The sequence below is a fragment of the Anabas testudineus genome, chromosome 23, assembly GCF_900324465.2.
Source record: "Anabas testudineus chromosome 23, fAnaTes1.2, whole genome shotgun sequence".
Classification (NCBI taxonomy): Eukaryota; Metazoa; Chordata; class Actinopteri; order Anabantiformes; family Anabantidae; genus Anabas; species Anabas testudineus.
This window is the reverse complement of record NC_046631.1, coordinates 14,117,423-14,143,173: the sequence shown is the minus strand read 5'-3', so window position 1 is coordinate 14,143,173 and position 25,751 is coordinate 14,117,423. Positions and strand designations below refer to the sequence as shown.

Below are 25,751 nucleotides of genomic sequence, written 5' to 3'. Positions count from 1 at the left end.
TCTTCAGAACTGGCTGGACTGTGTTTCACAGTGCAGATGGACAGTGACACGAAGCACACTGCAACAGCAACCCAAGAATGTTTTACTTATTTTTAAAGCTCACTTGACTTTTGCAAAAGGCTAAAAACTCCCATCAACAGGAAGTGAAGACAGCTGCAGGAAAGACTTCAGTCAGTCTCTGACTGCAGAGGATTTGCAAAGTATCAAAACTGACTGCTTAATTTGTGATCCTGTCCTCCAGTAACCTTATAGCACCTAAAATTGGCGCTCTGCATATAAAGATTGCTGACATTCCTACGCAGTTCAAGCAGGCCCCTAAATTAAAGATGAAACTAGACTTTCAGAACATGTTGATTGTTTAATGATCCACGGCGGGCGTACAGAATGAAAATGATAAAAACTGTGTCACTGTCCAAATATACTTGGACTTTACCGTATATAAAACCTCGACTATTGAGGTTTAAATGAATGAATCAGCAGGACAAACCTGTCTGTCTGTCTGTGTCTGTCTCTCTGTCTCTTTCTCTGTCTGTCTGTTTCTCTGGCACTGGCTCTCTCAGAAGTGTTTGCGGTTGGACCCAGAGTTACCAGTTTGGACCAGTAAGCAGAGGGTTCTGGTGACGTTGACTCAGTCTCTGTCGGATGTTTTGAACTATGGTCTCTTCCAGCCGGCGTTTAATGGCCGAGCCGGAAAGTTTCTGGACGAGGAGCGACTGCTGAAGGAGTATCCTCTCCCTCCAATTACACCCATCCCATACCTGGAGGTAAAGTCTGTGTCCAATCCCGTAAAAAACCCAACTAACGATGTGTTAGTCTGTTTCTAAATATCTTCTGCCTTCCCTGCTCTGTCTGTAGTTCTCAGATCCAAGTCTGCTGAAGACATAAATGATTATCTGATAATAGTGTGAAACCTGAGTAAAGACACCAATATGATAGTGAAAAATTCCTGCACTCCACATCCTATGTAATAAAACTATAATAGTATTATTTATATAATTATTATAGTTAATTTTGCTTAAAGTATCAGAAGTTACAACTACGTTCTACTGCATTTTAAAATCTTCAGATTGTTCAGTGGCTCATGTTTGATTCCTGAACTAAGACTTGTCAGCTCACCCTGATTCATAGATCCGCTGCTCCAAAATCAAGTTGTTTAAAAACAAGTGAAAGAGTTTTAAAATCAATGCAAGATTTTAAAACGGATGTAAACTGCTCTTTCTTTTAGGTCTCTCTCTCTCTCTCTCTCTCTCTCTCTCTCTCTCTGTAGTTGTGTCTCTGGTTGATTTGTGACTCTAATTGTTTTGTGTTTACGTCCATGTTGATATCTCCAGTGAATGTTTCTTGCAGTTTAGTAACATGACCTATTTCAATTCAGTTTTCGTACCATTTCAAACAATCAGAGTGCCATCACAAACTAACCCTTTACATTTCTCTTTTACAGTTCCGCTATAAGAGGAGAGTGTACACACAGAGCTACGTAGATGACAAACAGCTGGCCAAGTTACACACCAAGGTACAAACACACCATTGATCATTGTGTGTCAGCAAACGGGTTCAGACAAAGTGTAATGATGCAAAATGGAAGAGAACAATAGAACAGAATACCTGCCATAACTTTTGAAACACAGATAACCTACACTCTGTGCTGTCCCTGAATGCTGCACACCACAGCAGAAGCTGACAGGCAGCTCACACTACACAGAACACGTTATTACTTTTTTAGTGTAAAAGCCAAATGATAGGTCCTCTTACAACAAGAAATAACAGATTTCCAGGATACTGGATAGATTTTCAGACTTTAGAGAGTATTAATATTTGTATTTTATGGTTACAGAGAACAGCAGCAGTGTATAAAGTTATTGTTTTACCTTTCATGATCTCTGATCAAACTAAAACAGAGAAATAGGTAGGAGCTGCGTTCTTAAAAGTGACTTAATTAAATTCAATTTAATTGAATTTCTAGTTCTTCTCTCCACTGTGAGAAACTGGAGTGTGAAGATACCAAAAACCCTAATCAACTTGTTTTGAGCAGTCTGCTGCCAGGTCTTAGCTGCTATAATTGTCTGACCTACCTTTAGTAAAATGAACCAAATAGAACAGACTCTGTTTTACCTAAGTGAAGACAAAGTTAATCAGAGAGCCAGACAGTGAACTTCTCCACTTTGGCACTAAGTATATTTTCAACAGAAACGTTAATCATTGACGCTAAGACTGCATCACTGTCTGCCTAAAACAATATCACATGAACAGAGTTTGTTTTTTTAAATCATTTATATACTAGACTTACCGTGTCCACTAACCAGTCAAATTATAGTTTACATGCATGTTTGTCTAGACTCATATTTTATAATCATAATATATTCATAATCTTATGTACGAGTTCAAGTCCACACTTTCCTGAAATGCTGCATTCATGAGCAGACAATCTGCCCAATGATGATGCCCCCATGCCCCCAGCCCAGGATGTGTTCTATCAACATTATTATTTTTCAGTTGCATGCTAATAATGTTAAATTGTTAAATTATGTTTTGAGAGGAACAACAGCTGTGTCTATTTTGTGCAGATCTTGTACAAAAATTTCATTCTCTGACAAAATGAAGGAGCTTATTCTAAATCACACAGGAACGTCTTTCACCCATTGTTAGCTGGCTCTGAAAATTTAGAACACCAGAAAGAAACGAAGGCAAATGCAGTCGGTATCTGAAGTGTCCTCAGGTTGTATGTTTGATGTTTTATTGTTTCTGTGTTTCTTGTGTTTGTTTGTGTGTGTGTCTTATCCACTAGTGCTTCATCAGAAAAATGCTGAGAATAAAATAATTTGTTTTCAGGCCAATCTGAAGCGTTTTATGGAACATGTTCATCAGAAGAATGTGGAGAAGGTTTCCAAATGGTTGGAAAAAGGCCTGGACCCCAACTTCCATGACTCTGACAGTGGGGGTAAGCACAGATACACTCAGCTTATGCTAGTACTGTATGTTTCACATAGTAATATTGAAAGGTCAACTAAAAACATATCTTTAGAATGACATGATCAGTACTTGTACACACCCTTTCCTGTTTCAATCTTTTCAATCAATTCAGAAATTCAAATTAAATCAAAAATAAAAACACAATTGAAAATGAGAAACTATTCTATCAAATGTACCAATGTCTTGTTCATTATAAACACATGTGGATACACAATACATTTTATAATGGAGATTTGGGGTTTTCAGAACTGTTAGCATTTGGATCTCTAAGGATCTCAAAATCTCACAGGGAACCATCTAATTCTTTTTACGAAGGCTATACTTAGGTACAATTTAATAAATGCAGCTGGACAGTGAAGTAGTAACATCGCTGCCCTCTATGTGGGAGACTGGAGTTCCAATCCCAGCTGGACCTCTCTCTAATGAGCAGCATCTTTTTTGTAAATTCTGTGTATCCAAAGTGAACTCCAGAACCAACACTAAGGATTTGTCTCCAGTCAAGAGAAATGTGATTTTATTTTTTTCCACTGCTGAGCTCATATATTGGAATAAATCTAACGTTACCGTGTGTTACATCTTTACGCTGTGTCTCAGAGTGTCCTCTGACTCTGGCGGTGCAGCTGGAGGAGAGCTGTGAGCTGATTAAAGTTCTTCGCAGTGGGGGAGCTCACCTGGACTTCAGGACCAGAGACGGTATCACCGCTCTGCACCGGGCCGTCCTCTGCAGGAACAGCGCTGCGCTCACAGTGAGGACAAACACAAACGTTATATTTCATAACAGTTAAATCCGTGTTTGGTTGATCATGTATCTACTCTCAGTCCTGTCTGGTTCTGGATCTGCCTCCTTTAGACTTTGCTGGACCTTGGAGCATCTCCAGACTACAAGGACAGCAGAGGTCTCACTCCTCTCTATCACTCTGCCATGGTTGGGGGCGCCCCCTACTGCTGTGAGCTACTGCTGCAGGACCACGCCACCATTGGTACGGAGGCTCGAAAGGGTCAAACCAGCATCTTTTATCACAGAGTAACGTGCGAACAGCACATCTGAGGTCCAATCTGCTTGTCATCAGTAAACCAACAGAGATGAGGCAGCAGGACACAGTAGCTAAGACCCCCCACACCCATCACGTCCCATGATCCTTTGAGTAAAGAGCTGAAAAGACAAATACTGTTATAAGTGTACACATTTAGCTGGTTACACTGGAGTTCAGATAGATGTGGTTGTGGTCCCAGCACTGGCTCATGTGCACTGGTGCGAGAAGCCGAATTCACAAACACCAGCTGCCATGTGCAACAGCGTCTTTTAAAACTAAACATATTAAACACTGGACAGAGGAGAAAAGGAGATGAATCAGAGACCTGGTTTTAAGGTCAGGTAGTGAGAGGGTTTCAGGTGAGGCAGTGTATTTTATTACTGTGAGTGTCCTCACAACCGTATAGAGCCGGCTGTGTGTGTGTGATGACATCACTACTGCCCTTTAAACGCAGATTTTATTAATTATTAATTTTATTTGTGTCTTATGAAAAAACACTTCAGCAATGAACAATTTCTTGTTGTCATGGTTACAGGGATGACTGACGAGAACGGGTGGCAGGAAATCCACCAGGTGAGAGACACGCACACACTTAAATTACAGTGCTGATGATAAGTTCACACCTTGGACAATTCTGATGTGTGTGTGTTTGTATGAGTTCAGGCATGTCGCTTTGGTAACGTGCAGCATCTGGAGCACCTGCTGTTCTACGGCGCTGACATGAGTTCCCAGAATGCATCAGGAAACACCGCACTACACCTGTGTGCTCTGTATAACCAGGTAATACACGTTACACTGTGGTATTTACACACTCTAAAGGGAAGAGAGCTCAATCGGGACAAAGACAAGTTTCCCTTTGACAAATCATCAAGGATTCACCTGTATCAGTGCAGAAAACACTGTCTCATAATAAATATGGTTAAAAAATTGGTGAAATTACGGTTTGGATTGAACAAACCTGGACTAAACTTATCAACAGCTTAACAACAATTTATTAGGTACACCTGGAAAATCTAATGTAATCCAATTCAGCAGCTCTGTACTGCAGTACAACTGTGTACTTCTACCAACGCTGCAGTGAGACAGTTACAGTTACTAACAACCTGTTAGAAACACAGTAATCCAATATTGTACTGTAACACTGCTTTTACTCATTTATTCAAATGAAAACCTGAGCGTTTGACTCGTCGATCCCCCACTGGATTCTTTTTCCAGATTGTGTCACTGCAGTTCTTTTTCTGTTTTCTCTTTTTAAATAACGAGTTCCGACTACTGCCACCTGCTGGTGTCGACAGTCATGTGCCACTTTTTCAGATCTACTTGAAGCAAATATGCACTTCTTATTTCAGCTTTCAGTGGCTGTTTTTTTTGAAAAAGTAGTTGCACTTTAGAGTACTGAATTTGTTGGGCTGAAAAATCTGATGATGTTTTAAACAGAAATAGAAATACGTGGAAAAAAACTGGCAGCGCATGACAGTTATAGTTGGAATAAAAAAATGAATTTCCTGCTGTTGGCTGCTGCACAGATTCAGAGCTCATCATCATCTCAGCATGTATGACAATCCTGCTCTCCTCCTTAAAACATACCAGTCACTGAATATTTACCAGAAGTGCTGCATTAATGCAAAAACTCATAGTCAGGGCACATTTCCCATCCAAAGCCATCAGTCTGCTCATCTACCAGCTGTCACCTGCTATAAACACAGAGCCTCAGGAATATTCATGAAGTAACTGAACAGTCCTGAAACTGGAGTTTATTCCTCCAGTTTCAGTGTGAACCAGCCGCAGCTTCATAATCAAAATCTCTGGAGTTAACAGCTTAATCTGCATTGTGAGCAAACAGGTAGGTTTCCTTGTTTAGATAAAGAACATTTTCCACTCTGTATATTTAAATACTCGCTGTGAGTCTTGAATCATTTTCTGTTCCTGCACCTTTACCTCTCTGTTTTATTAATGGTTCATAATTACATTGCTGCTGGTTTTACAGGACAGCTGTGCCAGAGTGCTGCTGTTTAGAGGAGCCAACAAGGACATCAAAAACTACAACAACCAGACTGCCTTTCAGGTAAAATAACTAACAAATCGACTATTGTTCACGTCCAAAGGTCAGAGGCCAGCAGAGGAACTACTCCTAATTTATAGAAGATTTTTTCAATGCAACTTATATGAGCTTAGCACTTGAATGAAAATGTCAAATGTTCCCCATTATTTCCAAGTTTACATGAGAATCTCAATGATTTTTTAAATTGACCTCAGACTTTTGGCCCCAACTGTGCGAGTGTGTGTTTAAATATACTGTTTATTAGTGAGCAACTTATAAAAAACACTCAGAAAAGATAATGACGTTAACAATAATCCTTTTATTATGGGCCAACAAAGAAAAACACATCCTGGAGAACAGATGCTGTCACTGGTTTTAGTCCTTTTGTGACATTTCTGAGATACATGATGGCAGCACTAAGTCTGTGCGTGTGTGTAGGTGGCGATCATTGCTGGGAACTTTGATCTGGCAGAAATCATTAAGATCCACAAATCCTCTGACGTTGGTGAGTTGGTTGAGAGTTTAAACTAATTTAATTCATGTGCACATACGATTATTGACTCTTATTACAGTAGCTAGCTAACTCTCTTTGTGTGTCTGTCTGTGTGTCTGTCTGTGTGTGTCTGTCTGTGTGTGTGTGTTTCTATACAAATGTGTCTATGTGCCCAAGCAGTTCCCTTCAGAGAAACTCCCTCCTACACGAAGCGCCGCCGAGTCGGCCTCAGCAGGATGCCGGCTGGAAACGGCCTGTCGTCTCCTCGATCTCTGATTCGCTCAGCAAGTGACAACGCCCTGGAAAGTCCGGCCTCCTCTCCTGGCCCCTCCCTCCAAAGCCTGGAAACGCACCACGACACGCACACACACTCACTCCGACGACAAACTCGCCGCCTCAGGTATCCACACACACTGCACACACAACTAGTTGTAGTTAATCTGTCCATCATTCATTCGTTCGTATATGTGCACATGTATGACTGACTTTAGTGGGAAATTATACTGATTTAGTGGGAATTGATACTGATTTAGTGGGAATTAGTACTGATTTAGTGGGATTTGGTACTTTTTTTAACTGACAATAGTAATGTTATCATTTATTCATTCATTTTTTTATTTAAAACCAAAAATCCAAAAAAGAGAAAAAGGAAAAAGTTTTTTTCGATTTCCATTTCGAAAACCAAAATAAAAACGAATAACTGTTCATTTTCTGAGTTTGTGCTCAAATTAAAAGTAGAAACAAAAAACATAACATTTTATTTAAATTTTTTCATCTGGATTTAGTGGCATGCCGTGCCAGAAACACAGCCTCTTAAAGACATATCTCCTGGTTTATATGCTACTAAAGCTGCTTGTTTCAATATCAACCTGTTATAAAGTGCAAACACTGTACATTGAATATATATTTCTGTGGTAACAGTGATGGTTTGTCTTTATAAAATTCAATGGTTTGAGGAAATTTTACCTAAATAATCATAGTAACAGTCAGAGGAACCCAATCATGTAAAATGCTTTAAATCAGTCCTTGATGGTAACTGTGCTGTGTTTAAACCTGTATGTCATGAATCCAGGACTCAGTTCAAAGACACATTATTATTTATGTTTGTAAAGGTTCTCTACATCTAAGTTGCTCTGCAGGATAAACTTTACCAAGATACAATAACCTGTCGTGTTTGAACCGAGTCCTGGATTCATGACATACAGGTTTAAACACAGCACAGTTACCATCAAGGACTGATTTAAAGCATTTACATGACATCCAGTTCCTCTGACCAACTTCTGTAAACTATTACATTTTACAAAGTCACACCATCACTGTTACCACAGGGATACATTTAGTGTTCAGTATTTGCACTTTATGTTTTATATCAAAATAAGCAGCTGTAGTCACTGATAAACCAGGAGATACATCTTTAACAGGCTGTGCACGGCCAGAAATCAGTCACTTTTAAAACATGTCACTAATTCTAAATGAAAAAATTTAAATGAAATATGAATTCTAGTCTGTTTTTTTTATTTTGGTTTTGGAAATAAAGTTTTTTATAAGAAAGTGTTTTGTTTTTTCTTCCTTTTTTTGATTTTTCATTTTAAATCAACAACAAATGAACCAAAGATACACAGGTTGTAGTTGCCTTGGTAACTTGGTTTAAAATGGAGCGGTTTAGCGGTCAAGCTACAGGTTTATTGAACACAGTTAACAGTCTGTTATGACTCTGACCTGACCATCTGCAGCCCGAGTGGTGGAGGTCATGTGGAGACCAGCCCCCCCAGCTCCCCTCCACTGACCCCACAGATGAGGAAGAGGAGACTGTACAGTGCTGTCCCGGGACGCACCTTCATCGCCACCCGGTCCCATGTCCCCCAGGGCTCCGGAGAGATCCAGCTGCACCGAGGAGAGAGGGTCAAAGGTCAGAATCAAAGAACTGTATATAGTTGATGTGATTTGTGTACTGCATGTCCGGAGGTGCTGACGACCACGTGCTGTGGATCTACAGTTCTGTCTATAGGTGAAGGAGGATTCTGGGAAGGAAGCGTCAAAGGAAGGACGGGCTGGTTTCCTGCTGACTGTGTGGAAGAAGTTCAGATGAGACAATACGACCCGAGACTGGGTAACTATAACAAACATTATGTAGTATGTTCGTTATACACATCTGAGACTTAACATTTACTTCATGACATATTTTAAGTAGTACGTGTTAACTGCGGTGTACTTGTGTGTTACAGAGACGCGGGAGGACCGCACCAAGAGACTGTTCAGACATTACACTGTAGGATCCTATGACAACTATACCTCCTACAGGTAAAACGCCAGTACTACACCACTCACAGGCCAGAACAGAGGTAGTAAAAGTACACAAAATGAATATATGAGCAAACTCACCAAACTTGATCTAGAAAATAGGGATTTCAGAACCAAAGCGGGAAGTCTGGACATTGTTTCCTGTATCCTGGCAACTTTAAAAGAAGGAAAACAACATAGTAAACTGTATTTTATGCACAATGTAAATACAGAGAAATAAAGATTTATCAGTTTTCTTTTGCCAAACTCTCTGTAACCCAGTAAAGCTAGTAGCTCATAAAGAACAAATAAAAATGTAAAGGAACATTCTGAACTGCTGCTTAGTATAAATATCTTTTTTATTTAAAAAAGTAGCTTGTAAAATAATGTAGTGGATAAACTACAGCTACTTACTTTCCACTGATGCTTGCAGCGACTACGTGATCGAGGAGAAGACGGCCGTGCTGCAGAAGAGAGAGAGCGAGGGATTCGGCTTCGTCCTCAGAGGAGCTAAAGGTAGGAACCGAGCGATGTGCTGATGGATGGATGGAGAAGTGGTGGGTGTTTGGAGGTGTCAGGAAGAGGGAAAAAAAAGATATTAAAAACTGCTATTTCTCTGAAGACTCATCAGAGCACTTTAAAACTCCTCGCTGTGTTGTTTCATAATATCTACGGAGCCTTATCCCACATACGATCTGGGATATGACTGGTGACCACATCCTGCGTCTTACATTATTATTACAGCCGCAACGAGCAGCATCAACGAAATAAACCAGCTGTTAAAAATGTTACCCCCTCACATAAAATGTCCACAAATGCTTTTTACAACTCTTGATCTGCCTGAGAATCGACACAAAGAAATTCTCTGGCCACATGTACAACGTTAAACAGCAAAGATGAACTGCTGAAACTTAATTCAGCTACATCAGCAAATATCATTCCCTCCAGGATTTCACTGCCTTTTTCCTCACTGGTGCAGCTTTAATGCCCGATCTCACAGCTACTGCTCTAAAGAATTTGGTGATGCTTTACATTATAAGTTAAGACGCCAGTGGAGAGGAGAAACTCCCATTAACAAAATAATTTTAAATGAATTTAAATCACCTTGATTCTTCAGCCTCTAGATGCAGCAGCAGGTTCAGCCGTTCCAGCTTCAGGGATTTGTCTTGCACCGGTTTGAGAAGTCATTTCTGCAGATATCCAACCTTTCCAGGATGTTCCAGGAGCCTGAAAATGACATCATATTGTGGAACTCAGATATTCAGTCTCTTCTTGTGGTTAATGTCCAATCATTTGGACTAAATCAGGTTTTAGTCTAAGAAAGTAACCACACATAGTGTTAACAAGACATTATAGAGGGTAGATCCAATACTAACATAATAATTCACTGTTTCAATTAAATAAATTTTACACTTGAATTCTGATCCCAGTTTGAAACTGGGTTGGACAAAGCCATGATGCTGTGGTTTTTATCTTTCTGCCTCTTTTGAAGCTGAGACGCCCATTGAGGAGTTCGCCCCTACCCCAGCGTTTCCTGCTCTGCAGTACCTGGAGTCGGTCGACCAGGGAGGGGTGGCCTGGAGGGCGGGGCTTCGCACTGGAGACTTCCTCATAGAGGTAACACCTCATTTACATCCCAGTTCTTGGTCCTCAAAACTCTTTAAACATGGTTCATGCTCATAAATGGACACAAATAACAACGCGTGCCCTAGTCTGCACTAACATACATCCCTGAACATAATTAACGTGGCTGTTTTACTCCTGTGAAGGTGATCAAGCTCCATCCACTGAAGTTCGAAGTGTTTCAATGGCTACAGTAGTAAACAAACGTGACATCTGTGAAGGAATGTGTTCTGCTGCAGGTTACAGCTACAGCTATTTGAGTTTCCTGTATTTCCTGTCTGAATAAAGGGTTGACATAGACAGACATGTCGAGTTAGAACAGCTGGGGTCAGCTTTCTGACGGTGTAGAGCCCCTAGAGAAAACGCTCAGGCACGTGTACACGTTTGTTTATTAATTGTCCACCACAAATGCTTTCAGCACTGTCATTATCATCTGTGTGTGTGTGTGTGTTGTGCAGGTGAACGGTACTGACGTGGTGAAGGTGGGTCACCGGCAGGTCGTCGCTCTGATCCGTCAGGGAGGAAGTCGACTGCTGATGAAGGTCGTGTCTGTTTCCAGGAAATCTGAATCCAACCTGCTGAGGAAGAAAGGTGCGTTTACCTGTCAGATAAGAACAGTGGAAAGTTCTGTTGCAAATAAATTATTTTATTTTCAGTCCAAACTTCTACACATGAAATCTGACCAGAAGATAAATCAACATAATTTCTTACCATTGTCCTCCTCTTTGATTGTGATTTGCAGCTCCACCCCCACCCAAACGGGCCCCGAGCACCTCGTTGACACTCCGATCCAAGTCCATGACCGCTGACCTGGAGGAGATAGGTAAAACAAACACGCACACACACACACACACACACACACTACAGTCAAACTGTACGAATGTGAGTTGTTGACCTTTACTCTGTCTGCAGCCAGGAGGAGACGCTTCGGTGAGTCACGTGGACCAACTGCTTGTTGCTTGTGACAGTGTGCAGTACTCTTGTGACGATGCAGTATTGTTTTATAGTAGTGCATGATGTTGGTGGTGTTTGGGTGATGTCTTGTTACAGGGATGGAGCTGCGAGGTTATTTTTTATGTTCAGAGATATTTATGCTTAGTGTTAGTTAATATTTGTTAATATTTATAATTTACAATTAACTTCCTGTTAGTTAATGATAATTCCATGAATTTTTTTAAATTTGGCATTTTGTTTAATAGTTTTGGTTTAGAAATAAAATCCTTTTTAGCACATAGTTCATTTCCATCAGTCACTAAAGAGTTGAGTCCAGCACCAGCGCTGGTAACAGTGACGTTGTGATATTAGTGAAGTCGTTTGACTGTTGTCTTGTTGTCGTCGTCATGCAGTGGAACCATGAGTCCACGTCTACGTCCACATTAAGCCGAATGAATATTAAAATGTAATTTTTATAGAAACAAAACTAAAACAAAGCACAAAACCAGAGCGAGCAGAGGTTCAGTACTTCAGTCCACATGTACACACAGTTTTCTAAAGGCAGATTCTTGTTTAAGTTTCCTCCATGTGTACAGATATAACAGCATTTCTGCAGAGCTCCAGTTTCTTCATACACACCACAAAACCGAGCCGTTTTATTCTGGACTGTTCCTCGGCCTAATCTGGACGTATTCTGTGTCTGAGCATATTTTTGTGTGTCTGATGTTTTCTGTGACTCTTTCTCCAGAGAAACTGGACGAGATGTTGGCCGGGGGTCAACAGGAAGTTGTTCTGAGAGCTCGTCCCTCAGACGACTTCAGAGCAGCGACAGTCAAACAGAGACCGACGAGCCGACGGATCACTCAGGCCGAAATTAATGTAAGACGATTGTTGGTTATCAAAGAGCTGGTGTTAATCAGTCAGAGCAGTGATTTGTGATGGTTCGCAGATCAGGGGAACAAATTTACTTTATTAGCTTAAATTAGTGACATGATATAAATAAAAACAAAACTGGGAGAACGAGACTTTGCTAACTGACCTGACAGAATCTCCACCGAATTATCTGATGCAGTAAAACCAGCAGGTTTACTGGCAGATGTGATAAAAAAAAATCTATTGTAGCTTAGTTTTTCACTATTTCTGATATGTGGAGAAAAACAAACATGTTATTGGACGTTCATGCATTAAATTCACTGTGCTTGTTCTGTTTCTAGTCTTTGTTTGAGCGTCAGGGTCTGGTCCCCCCCTCAGCTCCAGAGAAGAGCACCATGCCTTTACCCAGAGGAATGTCCAGAACCAAGAGCTTTGGTGAGAAACACATTATTACAGTGTATATGGTCATTGTGGCATCTGATTTAGAGTTTAACGTCTTCATGGTTACCATGGCAGGTACACCTGAAGACGACAGGATCACAGCTTTGATCAATGAGAGTCGGTTTCCACGGAGCTCGTCACTGACTGACAGCTTCATCCCCCCTCCTCCTCAGACAGCTCCACCTCCTCCTCCCTCTGCCTCCTCCACTTCCTCGCTCTTCCTCCTCGACTCCGGGCCTCCTCCCTCATTCCTCCCACCTCCTCCTCCAGCTAGAGGGGAGGGGCTGACCCGCTCCAGCTTCAAGCCTGGAGCAGAACCAAGGCTGCAGGAGCTCTCAGATTCACCGTCCAGGAGTCACGCGCACGCCGAGCGGCAGCGGAAGGCGAGGTCGATGATCATCCTGCAGGACACGCCGCCGCCACTGCAACAGCCAGACGCGCACGCCGCCACCACGCACACGCTTCACACTGCCACACACACTGCCACGCACACGCTTCACACTGCCACACACACCTCCACACTGTCTCTCCATAGCACCAGCCCCGCGCTCGGGCACTCACCGCTGTCTCGCCGTCGGGGACGACCAATAGAAAACCCTTACGCTAACGTGGGACAACAAACTCCTCCCACTAAACCCCAGAGGAGGAAGTCACCTTTGTTGAAACAACTTCCTGTTGAGGAGCAGGGTTAGCTCATTCAGACTGGTTCATCTTTCTATTGATACAGAGCTTTATGATTTTCTGAGTAAATGATCTGAAACAAGGGAAACGTGAAATTTATTATCACAAGAAGAATAATTTCACTGGAACAAACAAATCCATTCTTTGGTCAGCACAATCACTTGAATATTAGCTACTATCAACATAAATGCGTAATAATAACCTGTCAGTCAGTCATTATTTCCATTGTGTGTGGGAAAAGAAATCCAGACGCGTCAATGAAGAATTGATGCAGCAACATCAAAACACAAATACAACAGATTGACCTCCTTGTTAAAGTCTGAATTTTTTATGCTGTTCCCATTCTGTTAAATGTTAATCCTGCATTAGTTAGGCTGATTTTAGTTAGGATGACTTTCAAATGATCAACAAACAACATGTTTTGCTGGATGATGTGCACGTAATCTAACAGTATAACCTACTTTATTAATCTTGAGTAAAACTGAGTGAGAAAAGATTTAATGAGATTTACTGAGCAAGGAATTGATTTGTTTGTTCAAATTTTAATTCTCCGTTTCTCCAAAATGTCCCTTTGCTCTATATGAATGAATTGTATCTAAATAAACAGATTTCTAATAATAACAATAATAATAATAAGTTTTTTAAAAATTTCTTTTTCTAGGACTCAAAGATCACGATTCATCTAAATCGGACGGAGGCAGCCCCAGCAGGGCGGAGTTGTATCAGCAGCAGGTCCTTTCAGAGCGTGCTCGGGTTCAGGGCCGTCGGTCATCTCTCTTCCTGTCTGTTGAAGGAGCGGGGTCAGAAAATCAGACGACGCCCCTCCTCACTCAGAGCCATTCGATGGATGATCTCGGCGAGCTTCCACCTCCCGCCCCGGTTCTGTCGCCTTCACCAACCCCTCACACCTTCCTCCACCCACTTACAGGAAAACCTTTAGGTCAGTCTGACAACATTATGTGACGTTAACTATTTTCACAGGTTGTAGAATCTTGGATATGTTGACAATAATCAAGTTACGTTAAAAAATAAAAAAAACTGGTGAACTACTGTAGAATCATTGTGTTAAATTTAACCTGGATATTTTATAGACATCCAACATTTGATGACAAATAGACAGTTGCTAATTTCACACATAAAGCTGCAAATCGTCTGCATAAAGGTGATAATAACTGTTATGATTATGTGTTAATCAGACAAGTTGAAGCATGTAGCTGGAAAATTATGTGGACATACTCACATAGCAAGAACATGGACCAGGACCTAGGACAAACCCTTGAACTATCCACAAAGTGTAGACTTAGGATAGGGTCCTAAGTCTACACAAAATATAACAAGCTTCACAAAATATAACAAGTGAAGAACAGAGCCTGCACAACCTTAGAATATCGACTACAAACAGAAATGAAACTTCAACTGTGTGTCTCAAGGAACTCCACGTAATAGAGGACAACCTAAGACAGGCTACAGTATGAACTCCACAAAATAGAATATTACAGGGTCATGATGTCAGAGAACCTATAGAACACAACCTCAAAGTAGTCTATGAAATAGAAGAAGGATCTAGAATCACAAATGGAGTAAGCAATATCAATTGTGGGAGATGTAGTCAACACCCTTAATCTTCCTTTCTCTCTTCAGACCCCTCCTCCCCACTTGCCCTGGCTCTTGCTGCACGAGAACGAGCGCTCACTGCCCGCACGCCAAGCCCCGAGCCTCGAATCAAACACACGTCAGCTTCCACCACGCCTATCCCCACCCCAGCAGCCAGCCCTGAAGGCCGACACAAACGCACCCCTATTGCCACCCCGCAGAGCAGCCCTGAGCCGCGATCGAAGCGCACTACCCCACAGACGAGTCCAGAGCAGCGAACAAAGCGCACCACTCCTCAAACCAGTCCTGAGTTGAGGCATAAACGCATAACCCCGCCCCTGTTCCCTGACGGACAGGTGGAGCGTCCAGAAACAGAGGGAGGAGTAACATCACCTGCTGCTCCTTCTCCTGAGCGATGGAGACCCTCTCCTTTGCCACCATTAGCCAATGAGAGTCACTCTGCTTTGATTGACAGGCGTAGAAGCCTCACGGTGGGCAGCTCAGAGGAGGAGGGAGGTGCTTATACAGTGACTCTCCCACCAGCGTTGTTGTCATCCAGTGATGAGGAGACTAGGGAGGAGCTCCGCCGAATTGGACTGGTGACTCCACCTCCTGCGTTTGCCAGTCCTCCGGCTCCACCTCCGCCATCGTCCCTCACTCTCTTGCCACGACGTGGTGGAGAGGGAGGTGGAGGAGAGAGTGGCCCTGACTCTCTGGGCAGACGAGGAGATGAGGAGGAAGGAAGTGATGAGCGGCTCCTTGACAGCTCCTCCTCCCCCAGCTCACTGCCTCCTTCCATCACCTTGGCCTCCCCTCCTGCTCCGACCTCACCCTCCTCACCACCTGCTACTCACCCATCTCCCTCATCGTCCTCCACCTCACCATCTGGCCTAAAACCCCGCCTTCGTTCTCCTATTGGCCGGGGCCGCTCGGCACTTCGGGACCCACTGCTGAAGCAATCATCAGACAGTGAGCTCCTCCCCTCTGCTGCATCCTCCTCCTCCCCCTCCTCTCCCCTCTGCTCCTCCCCTACTAGTGGTGGCGGCCGGCAGCCACGCTACCTATTCCAGAGGAGGTCCAAGCTTTGGGGCGGAGGGGACGACCGTGGGGAGGAGCGGCGAGGCCTCAGCCCAGAGGAAGGAGGCGGCCGTCCAGCAGCACTAGGAGGTCAGAGTTCGGGGTCAGCTGTGGATCTGACCAGTCGGTCTGCATCAGCATTAGAGCTGAGCGGCAGGGCAGGGTCTGGGCTGGATCTCGCTAATCGGCTACAACTGCTTAACAAAGACAGTCACTCTCTGGGGGAGGAGCCGAGCCCCCTCGATCCGGGCCGGAGGTCCCCAGTAGGAGGCGCCAGGTACATTGAAACATATTGGGAATACTACAGTACTCCTGATCTGATAGTAATTGTGTCTGTGTGTGTACACGTGTTGTATGCGAGTGGTAACAAAATCTGTTGTTTGTGTTGTTCCAGATGTTTGGACAGTGGAGTGAGTAAATCGTAGGTTTTTATCTCGGTAAACATTTCTCGTTATCGTCGAGAGATCATTTTCATTAGCTAACGGCTCATTAACGTACATCTTCTTTGCAGATGACTAACTACTAAAAATGTAAAATTACTCTCCCATTCCTCTTTGGAATAAACCCTTGGACTTGACTGTTAAACAGCTCCCTCACAAAGGGGTTCATCCAATCATCGCATAGCAACAGTAAAAAAAATAATGGCGAACCTGCTGAGCTTAGCATTTTTCAACAAGTTGATGTGATGCCTCAAAGAAGCTGTCAAACATTTTTTTGGATTAGCTCAAAACCAAAAACACAAAAGTGTAAAGCAAAGTACATTAGGATTAATAACATTTTTTGAATCTTGAATTAAACAATGTTGTCATGCTGTCATTTAAATATCCAATTAGAGTTAGCATCACATTAACGTTTTGATCCTTGTGTGGTATTTAGTGAGCAAAGCATCCAGACTAAATTTAACTCAATTTAACAGTAAAATCTGAGATTTTTCATTTTCATACTGTAACGGTCTCATTTTACTTTCCATGTTTTCTGCATGGATGCTGCATTTACGTAAGGATAATGACTTCAGCTCCCGTCTTCTTGGCATGATCTGTGTATTTAACTATCAGGTGCATATTTCTGCATATTCTCTCTTATGTTGAAAGATATTTATACTAAAAGTTAATATAAGAACAATTTGCAATCAACTTTTTCTGCAATCTTAATTTTTTGTCCTTTGATGAATCAGTGGAGTTTTTAATGGAAAGCTCAAAGCTTCTGGTGTCAGTATACTTCTATAATTGATGATAAAAAATAAGAGGCTGCTACTTCTGCTGGAAACTAAATACCTATATAACAGAAACGTGCCTGAATATTTGGCTCCAGCCCCAAATGAGATTAGCAAATCATTATTCAAGCACCTCAAACGATAACTGTGGAGGTTCACACATCGTTCATTTCCCGTCTGTGTTGCAGGTTGTTCTCGAGTCTAGGTGAACTTCACACCATCTCCCAGCGAGGATTTGGCACCAGCTATACAGTCCGACCAGGAAGCCGCTACCCTGTTACCCGCCGGAGTCCCTCTCCATCTCCTTCCCCCTCTGATAGGTCAATAGGGCTTGCCTCATCTTCAGCCCCCTGCTCTGAAAGGCCTGATCTGAGCTCAGGTCGCGGTCTAACCATCCTGAAATCATCCAGTCTCAGTCTACCTTCAGAACCCAAGGAGGTTCGGTTTGTCATGCGAAGCGCCAGTGCGCGAACCAGGTCTCGTTCCCCTTCTCCTTCACCCCACGCTTCTCCCTGCCCCTCCCCTGTCCTCAGTGGGCCCTTACTAGCCCTTCGGCCATGGAGGCAGAGGCCCCTCAGCCTGTGGAATAAATATGACGTGGGAGACTGGCTGGAAAGCGTGGGCTTGGGCGAACACCGCCAGCGCTTCCAGGAACACGAGATCGAAGGCTCCCATCTTCCCGCCCTTACCAAGGAGGACTACGTGGAGTTGGGCGTCACCCGATTAGGACACCGAATCAACATTGAGAGGGCACTCAGACAACTGCTGGATAGTTCCACTTGACCCCTCACCTCTGACCTCTAGACATCTGGAACCGTGACCTCATAACCCCTGACTCTTGGTCAGACACTAGCCCGTCTCTTTGACTAGGAAATATTAGTAGTGACTTAATCTTTAGCACATGGAACCCAGGATTCGGTGACTTTGACTTTTCAGCCCTTTGATCAATTCAACACAGAACGACCAGGCACCGAGCTCCGTGTCCAGTTTTAACTTAGTTTCAGATTTATTTAGTTTAATCTGTTCTTCTAGTCGAGCGCAATAAAATCCTCCAACCAACACTGTAATTTATTAAATATTAAAATAGAAAGACAAACTGATACAGTCAGTGTCTCAGTTATTTCTTAACATGTTAACCTAACACAGACATCAAAGTCTATATCGACTGATCCGTCACAACAAAGGACCTCAGACTGATCTTAAAAACTGACCTTTTGATTGGCTTTGACTATTTGACTATTCACTATGTAAAAGAACAAACCGTCGCATCTGGAAACAACCAACCAGAATTACTGATCTTAAAGAAATCCACCTGATCCAAGTGAATCTCCTGGAAATGGAAAACTGTGTGTGGACATGTTTGTTTTTTATGTATTACATCACCATGACCACCACCTAGTGTGTTCAGACTACTTCCTAAAAAGACAACAGCGAAAAACATTCTTATAAAACCAGTGCAGGGAATTTACTGAGCTTAAAGACGATCGTGAGCAAAGAACACATACGAAACATTCAGTTATTAATATAACAAACAGGGTTAAGAAGCGCAGCTCAAGAAGATTTGTCCAGACTAAATACTCCTTTTGTCATTTTAACAGTTAAAGTTTCCGTATAGAAGACCATTAAATCCACAATCCACAATTAAATTTGGCTCAAACAACTAGTTATATTGTTAAATAAAGTTGTGGCTTTATTTTTTCTTAAGTAGCATCTTCGTTGGAAATTCATCCCGTGTTCATATCTCCACTCTCCATCGGATGGATTTTAGTGGTTGGTCCTTAAAGTTTAACACTAACAATTTGTACTAGCTGTCTCGTTTTTCAAAATACTGCAACAACGCCTGTTAGAATTAAAATTGGATTTTCTGTTTTTATGCTAGATACTGATGTGATTAAATATCCAGTTTCCAGTTAGCGATCCTACTAAAATCAACCTTTACACTAAGTTTCCTTCAGTTAGCGCTGGACACAGAGCTCTGCTGCATCAACAGGTGATGTGACATTGATAAAAGAGCCGATTTGACAAACTAACTACAAATAAGAGAGGTTCTTCTCCTCGTGCCAATCTTCTTCCCTAAACAAGTTTAACTGGACTTCTGCTAACAGAGCTGGACGGTTTCTGAGCTGCTCGGAGTCTCTAACGTGACCGAAACGACAACAACATCAACAACAACAACAGGAGATGTTAGATGAGGATAATTTTCTGTCTTTTTCAGAAAGTTCTTGTGACTTAGCATTTTTTCCAAATATCACTCATAAAGAATTTGTGTTAACTTTGAGTTCATATCTCATATAGAATTTATGAATAATGAGTAATAATAATGTGGTGGTGATGACTTGCAGAGTTTATAATAGTTTGGAAAATGATTTTGAGTTTCTTATGATTTGACAATGAGTTGAATTTCAAGTAAGTTGCGGTGATGTTTTGGAATTCATAATGATTTGTCAATGAGTGTCACTTTGTGCTGATGTGCTGTGTTTCAGGGAGAGCTGCAGCAGAGCTCCAATTGTAAACCTCTCTGGTTTCTAACCTGCTTATCGAGGGCTTACTGTACACGGTGCTATCTGTTTAAAGCCATCTGTACAGAATATACCTTCCTCCTCCCCCACCTATATTTCCCTCACACTGACACCTGAAACTGTTAGGTGAACCCCCTTTAACTCAAGGGTTTCATTCTAAATTAATACATCGGGTATGGCTGAGCCAGAAACAGGCCATAAATGGAGTTTCCTCCCTGCCATATTTGGGATTTCCTCCCTGCCATAAATGGAGTTTTCTCTAAATCAGTGGCCATATTTAGACACAAATGAAGCATTAACCCTGCATTCATTTCAGGGCTGCAACTATCAATCACTTTGTTGACTAAATATTAGAAAAATGATGCTCGTACTAATCGAGACAACACACATTTAAATGTCTACAACAGTCCAAAACCAAAAGATGTTTCATCAAAGACAAACGTTTCCACATTTTAGAACTGGAAACTATGAAATAATCAAAAATTGTTGCCAAAACTAACAGATTAGTTCTGGTTTACACCAACCATTGGCTCCCAATGATGCAGCGTTTTCTCTTTCCACTAGAATAAAAACTCCCCACTCGCCCACTCAAAGTCTAACGAGCTGAACTAAACCAAGCAGAGCTGCGTGGTGATTGTAAGAGAACAGAAAATGCATGTTCTAGCTTCAACAGACGTGGATGAGGGACGAAGGAAATAATTGAATACTAGACATGTAAGGATGCCTTAAGACGTATTTACTAAAACCTGAAGCTAATTTAGGAAATATTTTATATGCAGCAAGTATCAGAGGAAGTTTATTCTCCCAAAATCTTCTTTTACACTTCAAAATGCTGAAAAACACGATTGAGACATTTTAGTTTTTTAGTCTTCAGTCCTGCATCTGACAGGTTGTCATCGTTATACGTATTCAACAAAATAGACTGTGAATAGAGGACAACATTCAGATTAATAATCTGCAGACGGAGCAGAAAAATGCTCCATTTATCTACTGCTGCTTGTGTTTATCAGCCTGACAGACTAAACAGTACATTTACAACATCTTTTAGCATTTATAAGCAGTTTCTAAAACATAATAAATGATTTATAGCAGTAAGAGTCGCAGCTGCTGTTTGTAACGAAATATGAATGAAGTAAAGCAAATATATAATAATTTCAAATGTGTTTTTACAGCGTTAGTTTTTAGGAAACACAGCACCTTAATGAACAAAATGTCCTTAACTCAGCCTACAACTACAGTATAATCTGTCATAAAGCTGAAAATGGGATTATTAGCCGTTTTTATTTGGCATCTATGACTAAATTCCCCATCTAGAGGTTTTACACTGCAGTAAACTGAGGCCAGTTCAAGCATGAATCACTAGTTTATAATATGAAATGAAGAAAATAATCTGCAGATTAGTTAAATAAACTGGAAGCTGCAGCGTTGGTGAGTTACAGACCATTTGTTACATGTTTATATACTGATTCTGTTACCAGATATGTTACACATCGTGCATAAAGATATAATCTAATGTGATATATTGCCCCACCCTATAATAAAGCGTTGTAAAAGGCCCACAGGTAGCCAAGGTGCCAACACTGTCAGTCTAGCTTTCAGCAAATATCTCTTAGTAAAATGCAATCATGAGCTAAACTCAACAAAACAAGTCCCCTCACCCACAGTGTGTTTAGCTTAGCTTAGCTTAGCTTAGCTTAGCTTAGCACAGCTTAGCACAAAGACTGGAAACTGCTGGCATAGCATTAACAGCGTCATCTTCCAACAAGTGTCTGATGAACTGGTCACCGTCCATCCCCCGTAGGTTTTGTAGACTGTTAATTAGAGTTGGCTCAACATGAGATCTTCATCATTCATCTTAACCCCATCAAACTAAATACAACTGGTTTCTGCAGTGGCTGCAACGTGTTACGTTACGATGCTGTCATTTATTTTTTCACGCGGTAAATATCACTGATTTGACACAGCTACCTGACATGATACAGTCTCTCCTCTAAAGCACAATCAAGTTCCCAGTGCCTGTTTCCACAACAAATACTGCATCTATATTTTTCTGACTTACATATATGAACACATGATTTCCAAAGTCCACAATAAGGCCCCGTTCTATCTGCCCATGACAGACCACAGAGGTATCGAATGTATAGTGTATGTACAGCACATTACAGTAGACTATACAGTCTCTATAATATATATTATTTTAGAATAATGTAGCTATAGTGTAATATATAAAGTATAGTAGACAATAAAATTTATATTGTAATATTTTAGTAGATTCTAGTCTTTAAAGTTTATCCCTGTGTGATATTCAGCCTTTGTAAACAGCTACAAATCAACACCAACACTGACGTCAATGTTAAAGTTTCAAAACCACAAGTGAGAGGAAATTCTGAGTAAGCTCCACTCTGGATCAAACAGAGCTGAGATTCCCAATGACTTCCACAGATTGTTCCAACTGCAGTTTACAGTCTTCAAGTTGGTCTTAAAATAAAAAAGAAAACCTGGAACACTGGTTTTTAGAGCAGAAACTTCAGTATTTGGATCAAATGACTTCTGGACAACAGCTGACTGTTAATACTCTCACTGACCATTACTCCCATTAACAATCACAGACTGCTGCTTTTTTAGTTCCAGGTTCAACAGAGTGAGACGTTAACAACTATCAGAAGTTACAGTCAGATTAAGTTGGACACTGTTTATTTTAATGTGTCAGATACATATTTAATCACCATTTACTGCAGGAAAATGTAAATCAGGTTAAAGGACTCGGATCAGCACCAAATAAACCTGACTGGGCCACCCCCTAGTTTAAACTGTACGACAGCATTAGATGGTCAAAGTCGTTTTTAAGAATCAGTGTAGATACAAAAACTGTGTAAAAGGATTTTAGACCATGTTTTCTACATGTGGGTCAGTGGCAGCATCATATTTAACAGTGTTAGTGGATGTTAGTTATAATGGAAACTAGAAGGGGACCAGACTTATTCCACATTATAATGAAGAGACGAGTGACGTGAACTTCAGTCGCTTTCTAGACTTCGACTGAACAAACCAGCAGGAAATATGTTGATACCACAAACATCTCTGAAGTGCCTGCTGTGTAGCTGTTTACAGAGTGAACATCACATTTCACACACGTATCCGTATAGTATATGTTATAACGGACTGTAGTCTACTGTACAGAGTCATCCACTGGACCAGACGTGGGCCGTCGCTTTCTCTGCAGTGTAACAGTGAAATCAGGGTGGATGTAGATCAGTGATGACCAGGTCATGTGACCTCAGGTCCCTCTGTACGCTAACGCACCTGACGTGAGGTCGGTCACCTATCGAAGGATTTCTCAGCCAATCAGAAACAACCAGCAAACCTGACGCTAACATATGATCAGCAACATGGTGATGAAGTAAAATCAGTTGTGTTCCTCCACTGGGAAGAAATAGTCCCTCTGTGTTTTGCCTTCTGCCGCCTGTCACCGTTTACAGAAACGATGACTCACGTTTACCTGTTTTTCTTTTCTGTCCTTTGCTTTAGTCCAGTTTCATCCTGGTTCCAGATCTGTGAGTCGTCCAGTTTTCAGATTGGACCCAGTCAGTTTAGTTACAGTTAAACACCAGTGCCTACAGTTTTCTGTCACTCCCTGGTTCGACACGTCCAAGACATTTTTAAAAATCTGTATCTAATCATCAAGTTTTAATTCTCTTTAATCTGGTTTAAAAAGTTTGAATATAGTTTTTTATCAGTTGTAAATTTAATATTTTAACTATTGTTTCAAATGTCTACATCCAGTAATCTGAATTTAGGCTTTAAGAACTCTTAAAGAAAGTAAATTATTAGTATTAGTAGTACTGAACAAACTAGTTGTAGTAGTAGTACGACGACTACTACATTTACCCACTGTGATTATACTTTTACTTAAGAAGAGGATCTAAGTACCTCTTCCATTACTGACTACTACGATTACTACCATCAGTACAACTGTGGAGTATTTAACTTTTTACTTCAACATTTATCCGTCAGCTTCAGTTATTTTGCTGATTCTTTGTAAAAATCTGTGTATTGATTTGATGAATGATGACGTGTTCCTACTTTACCAGCGGTTCTGAAATGGGAGTAACGTGCTACGAGTACTATCTGGGTATCTGAAGTACACATCAGTACTTCTATTTTCACTTAATTATTTTAAAAGATTTCTTTTAAACCTATTTCTACACTCGAGTAGAGGATTCGAGCACCACTAACTCCTACAGACTCCTACTTCCACCACTACTTTTTTAAAACAAACTCAAATCAATTTTAAAAACGACTTTAATTTGAAGTATTTGTTTTGAGAAGACTAAAGTTAGACTGAAGTATTAATAGTTTTAAAAAACTAAATTTAAGTTCAATATGACACAAACGTTTTATTTATTAATTAAAACAGAGAACTGCAGAAGGCAAAAGGAGTAAAGAGCCAAAATGGCCGCCACCGAACGGAACTATAAACAAACGTCACCATGGTAACGTCTCAGCTTCCTGCTGATTGGCTGAGAATCCTGGCTTTCTTACCTGTGTGTGGAACCTTCCTGCTCCTGATATTCACCTGGTTTTAATGGTTTTCTGGTTTCCCTCCTTCCTCCTTTCTAGCTTCCTCTTTTTACAGTATGTGTGTAGTTTATTCTGGACTGAGTGGCGTGTGTGTACTTGTAGTTTTTTCTTTCTTCCCTTTTCTAAACACTGAAGAGCACACGATGACAACTGATGAGCTCTGCAAACGCAACAGATTGTAAACTTTATAATAAACGGTCATTTATTACAAAGTTAACACCGAGTCTGTCTGTGGTTGTTTCACGGTGAGAGCTGCTGGTCCTCTGGGTTTTAACCTTTGACCTCGTTTGGTGGGTTAATGACTGACATGTTCCACTGGGATTAGAGAAGGATAACAACACCTTGGTGGAGGCTCCACACTTCCAACCACAGGTTTACTCCACATCATTTTTCTCTCTTGAAGGAATTTTTATTATTATAAATATAAATATTTGAAATCACGTCGATCTTTGTCAAACGCTCTTTTCAGGCTCAATTTTTCTTCCAAATTTAGTCAAACAAAGTTTCCTGGACTGCGTTTCTCTGCTGAACTCGACTGAAGGAACAAAGAGAGAGATTTGTACTGAAAAGCTGCGACTGATGTGAAGGTTGAAGCTTCTATTGTCGACAGATAAACGTTTTATTATAAATTCATTTTGCAGGTACAGTTTGTGTAGGGAGCCGGGACTTTATCTACAATTAATAACTTCATCACTCTATTTTCAAGCTGTTGGGTTGTTAGGGGCCAGAAATGTATTTGATTTAGAAGAAGTTTCATTTTTCCTCCTCTGACAGTTGAACTTCACACTGACTCAGTTTAAGGATTCTTCATGTTCGTAACAGATGAATGTTTTAACTTCTTTCTTCAGAACTATCCTGTAAACTGGTCCTGATCCATTTCACAAACGCTGCATTTATTTCTATCTGTGGATGAAGACACAAACATTACGACATATTTAAACATCTTAGCTGAGAGTTCAAGTTCATAGAGACACAACTAGTAAAAAACGTGAACCTGCCCTTTAAATTTTAAATTTAGATTTCTTATTATTAATAAAACCCACTGCACCACATGAACAGATCTTATATTGGACGAGAGGCGACACTAGAAGCTTTTTTTACAACACGCTGAACTTTCACCTTCAGGAGGCTGAGGTGACGAAGGAACAGGAGCTGCAGAACAACCAGGTGAGCTTCACACCTTTACAGCTTTTAAACTGATGTTAAAGTTGATTGATTAATATTAAGTTCATTAATTACTTCTAGAATTCTAGTCTTTGTTTGGTTTGTGAAACTTCAACCTGACTCAGGAGTTTGGTTTGTTTTTGTTTTTTTCTATGTGAGTAAAACCACATCTGAAACCTGATTGGTTCTATTAGTCACTCATCTCCTCCTCCCTGCTCTCTCATTGGCCGGTGGA

The 25,751-nt window shown here is 41.2% G+C and overlaps 1 protein-coding gene across 4 annotated transcripts in view; it reads left to right on the top strand.

Moving 5' to 3' along the window:
• The window catches only part of shank3b (SH3 and multiple ankyrin repeat domains 3b), a 48,686-nt gene extending 30,245 nt beyond the window's left edge, over positions 1 to 18,441 (top strand). Inside the window, exons 5-28 of one of the 4 annotated variants that reach the window (XM_026361171.1) lie at positions 561 to 764; positions 1,442 to 1,513; positions 2,830 to 2,938; positions 3,565 to 3,716; positions 3,821 to 3,950; positions 4,540 to 4,577; positions 4,668 to 4,784; positions 5,992 to 6,069; positions 6,484 to 6,550; positions 6,719 to 6,938; positions 8,272 to 8,447; positions 8,535 to 8,648; positions 8,764 to 8,839; positions 9,252 to 9,334; positions 10,311 to 10,435; positions 10,900 to 11,032; positions 11,184 to 11,264; positions 12,123 to 12,253; positions 12,589 to 12,682; positions 12,764 to 13,375; positions 14,031 to 14,309; positions 15,011 to 16,316; positions 16,434 to 16,460; positions 17,441 to 18,441. In XM_026361171.1, coding sequence (XP_026216956.1) covers positions 561 to 764; positions 1,442 to 1,513; positions 2,830 to 2,938; positions 3,565 to 3,716; positions 3,821 to 3,950; positions 4,540 to 4,577; positions 4,668 to 4,784; positions 5,992 to 6,069; positions 6,484 to 6,550; positions 6,719 to 6,938; positions 8,272 to 8,447; positions 8,535 to 8,648; positions 8,764 to 8,839; positions 9,252 to 9,334; positions 10,311 to 10,435; positions 10,900 to 11,032; positions 11,184 to 11,264; positions 12,123 to 12,253; positions 12,589 to 12,682; positions 12,764 to 13,375; positions 14,031 to 14,309; positions 15,011 to 16,316; positions 16,434 to 16,460; positions 17,441 to 18,035 — 5,019 coding nt within the window. In that variant the 3' untranslated portion in view covers positions 18,036 to 18,441. Of the gene's footprint in view, positions 1 to 560; positions 765 to 1,441; positions 1,514 to 2,829; positions 2,939 to 3,564; positions 3,717 to 3,820; positions 3,951 to 4,539; positions 4,578 to 4,667; positions 4,785 to 5,991; positions 6,070 to 6,483; positions 6,551 to 6,715; positions 6,939 to 8,271; positions 8,448 to 8,534; positions 8,649 to 8,763; positions 8,840 to 9,251; positions 9,335 to 10,310; positions 10,436 to 10,899; positions 11,033 to 11,183; positions 11,265 to 12,122; positions 12,254 to 12,588; positions 12,683 to 12,763; positions 13,376 to 14,030; positions 14,310 to 15,010; positions 16,317 to 16,433; positions 16,461 to 17,440 lie in introns of all 4 variants that reach the window. The other 3 variants (XM_026361173.1, XM_026361174.1, XM_026361172.1) reach the window with 3 other exon arrangements.
• The last annotated feature ends 7,310 nt before the right edge of the window (positions 18,442 to 25,751 follow it).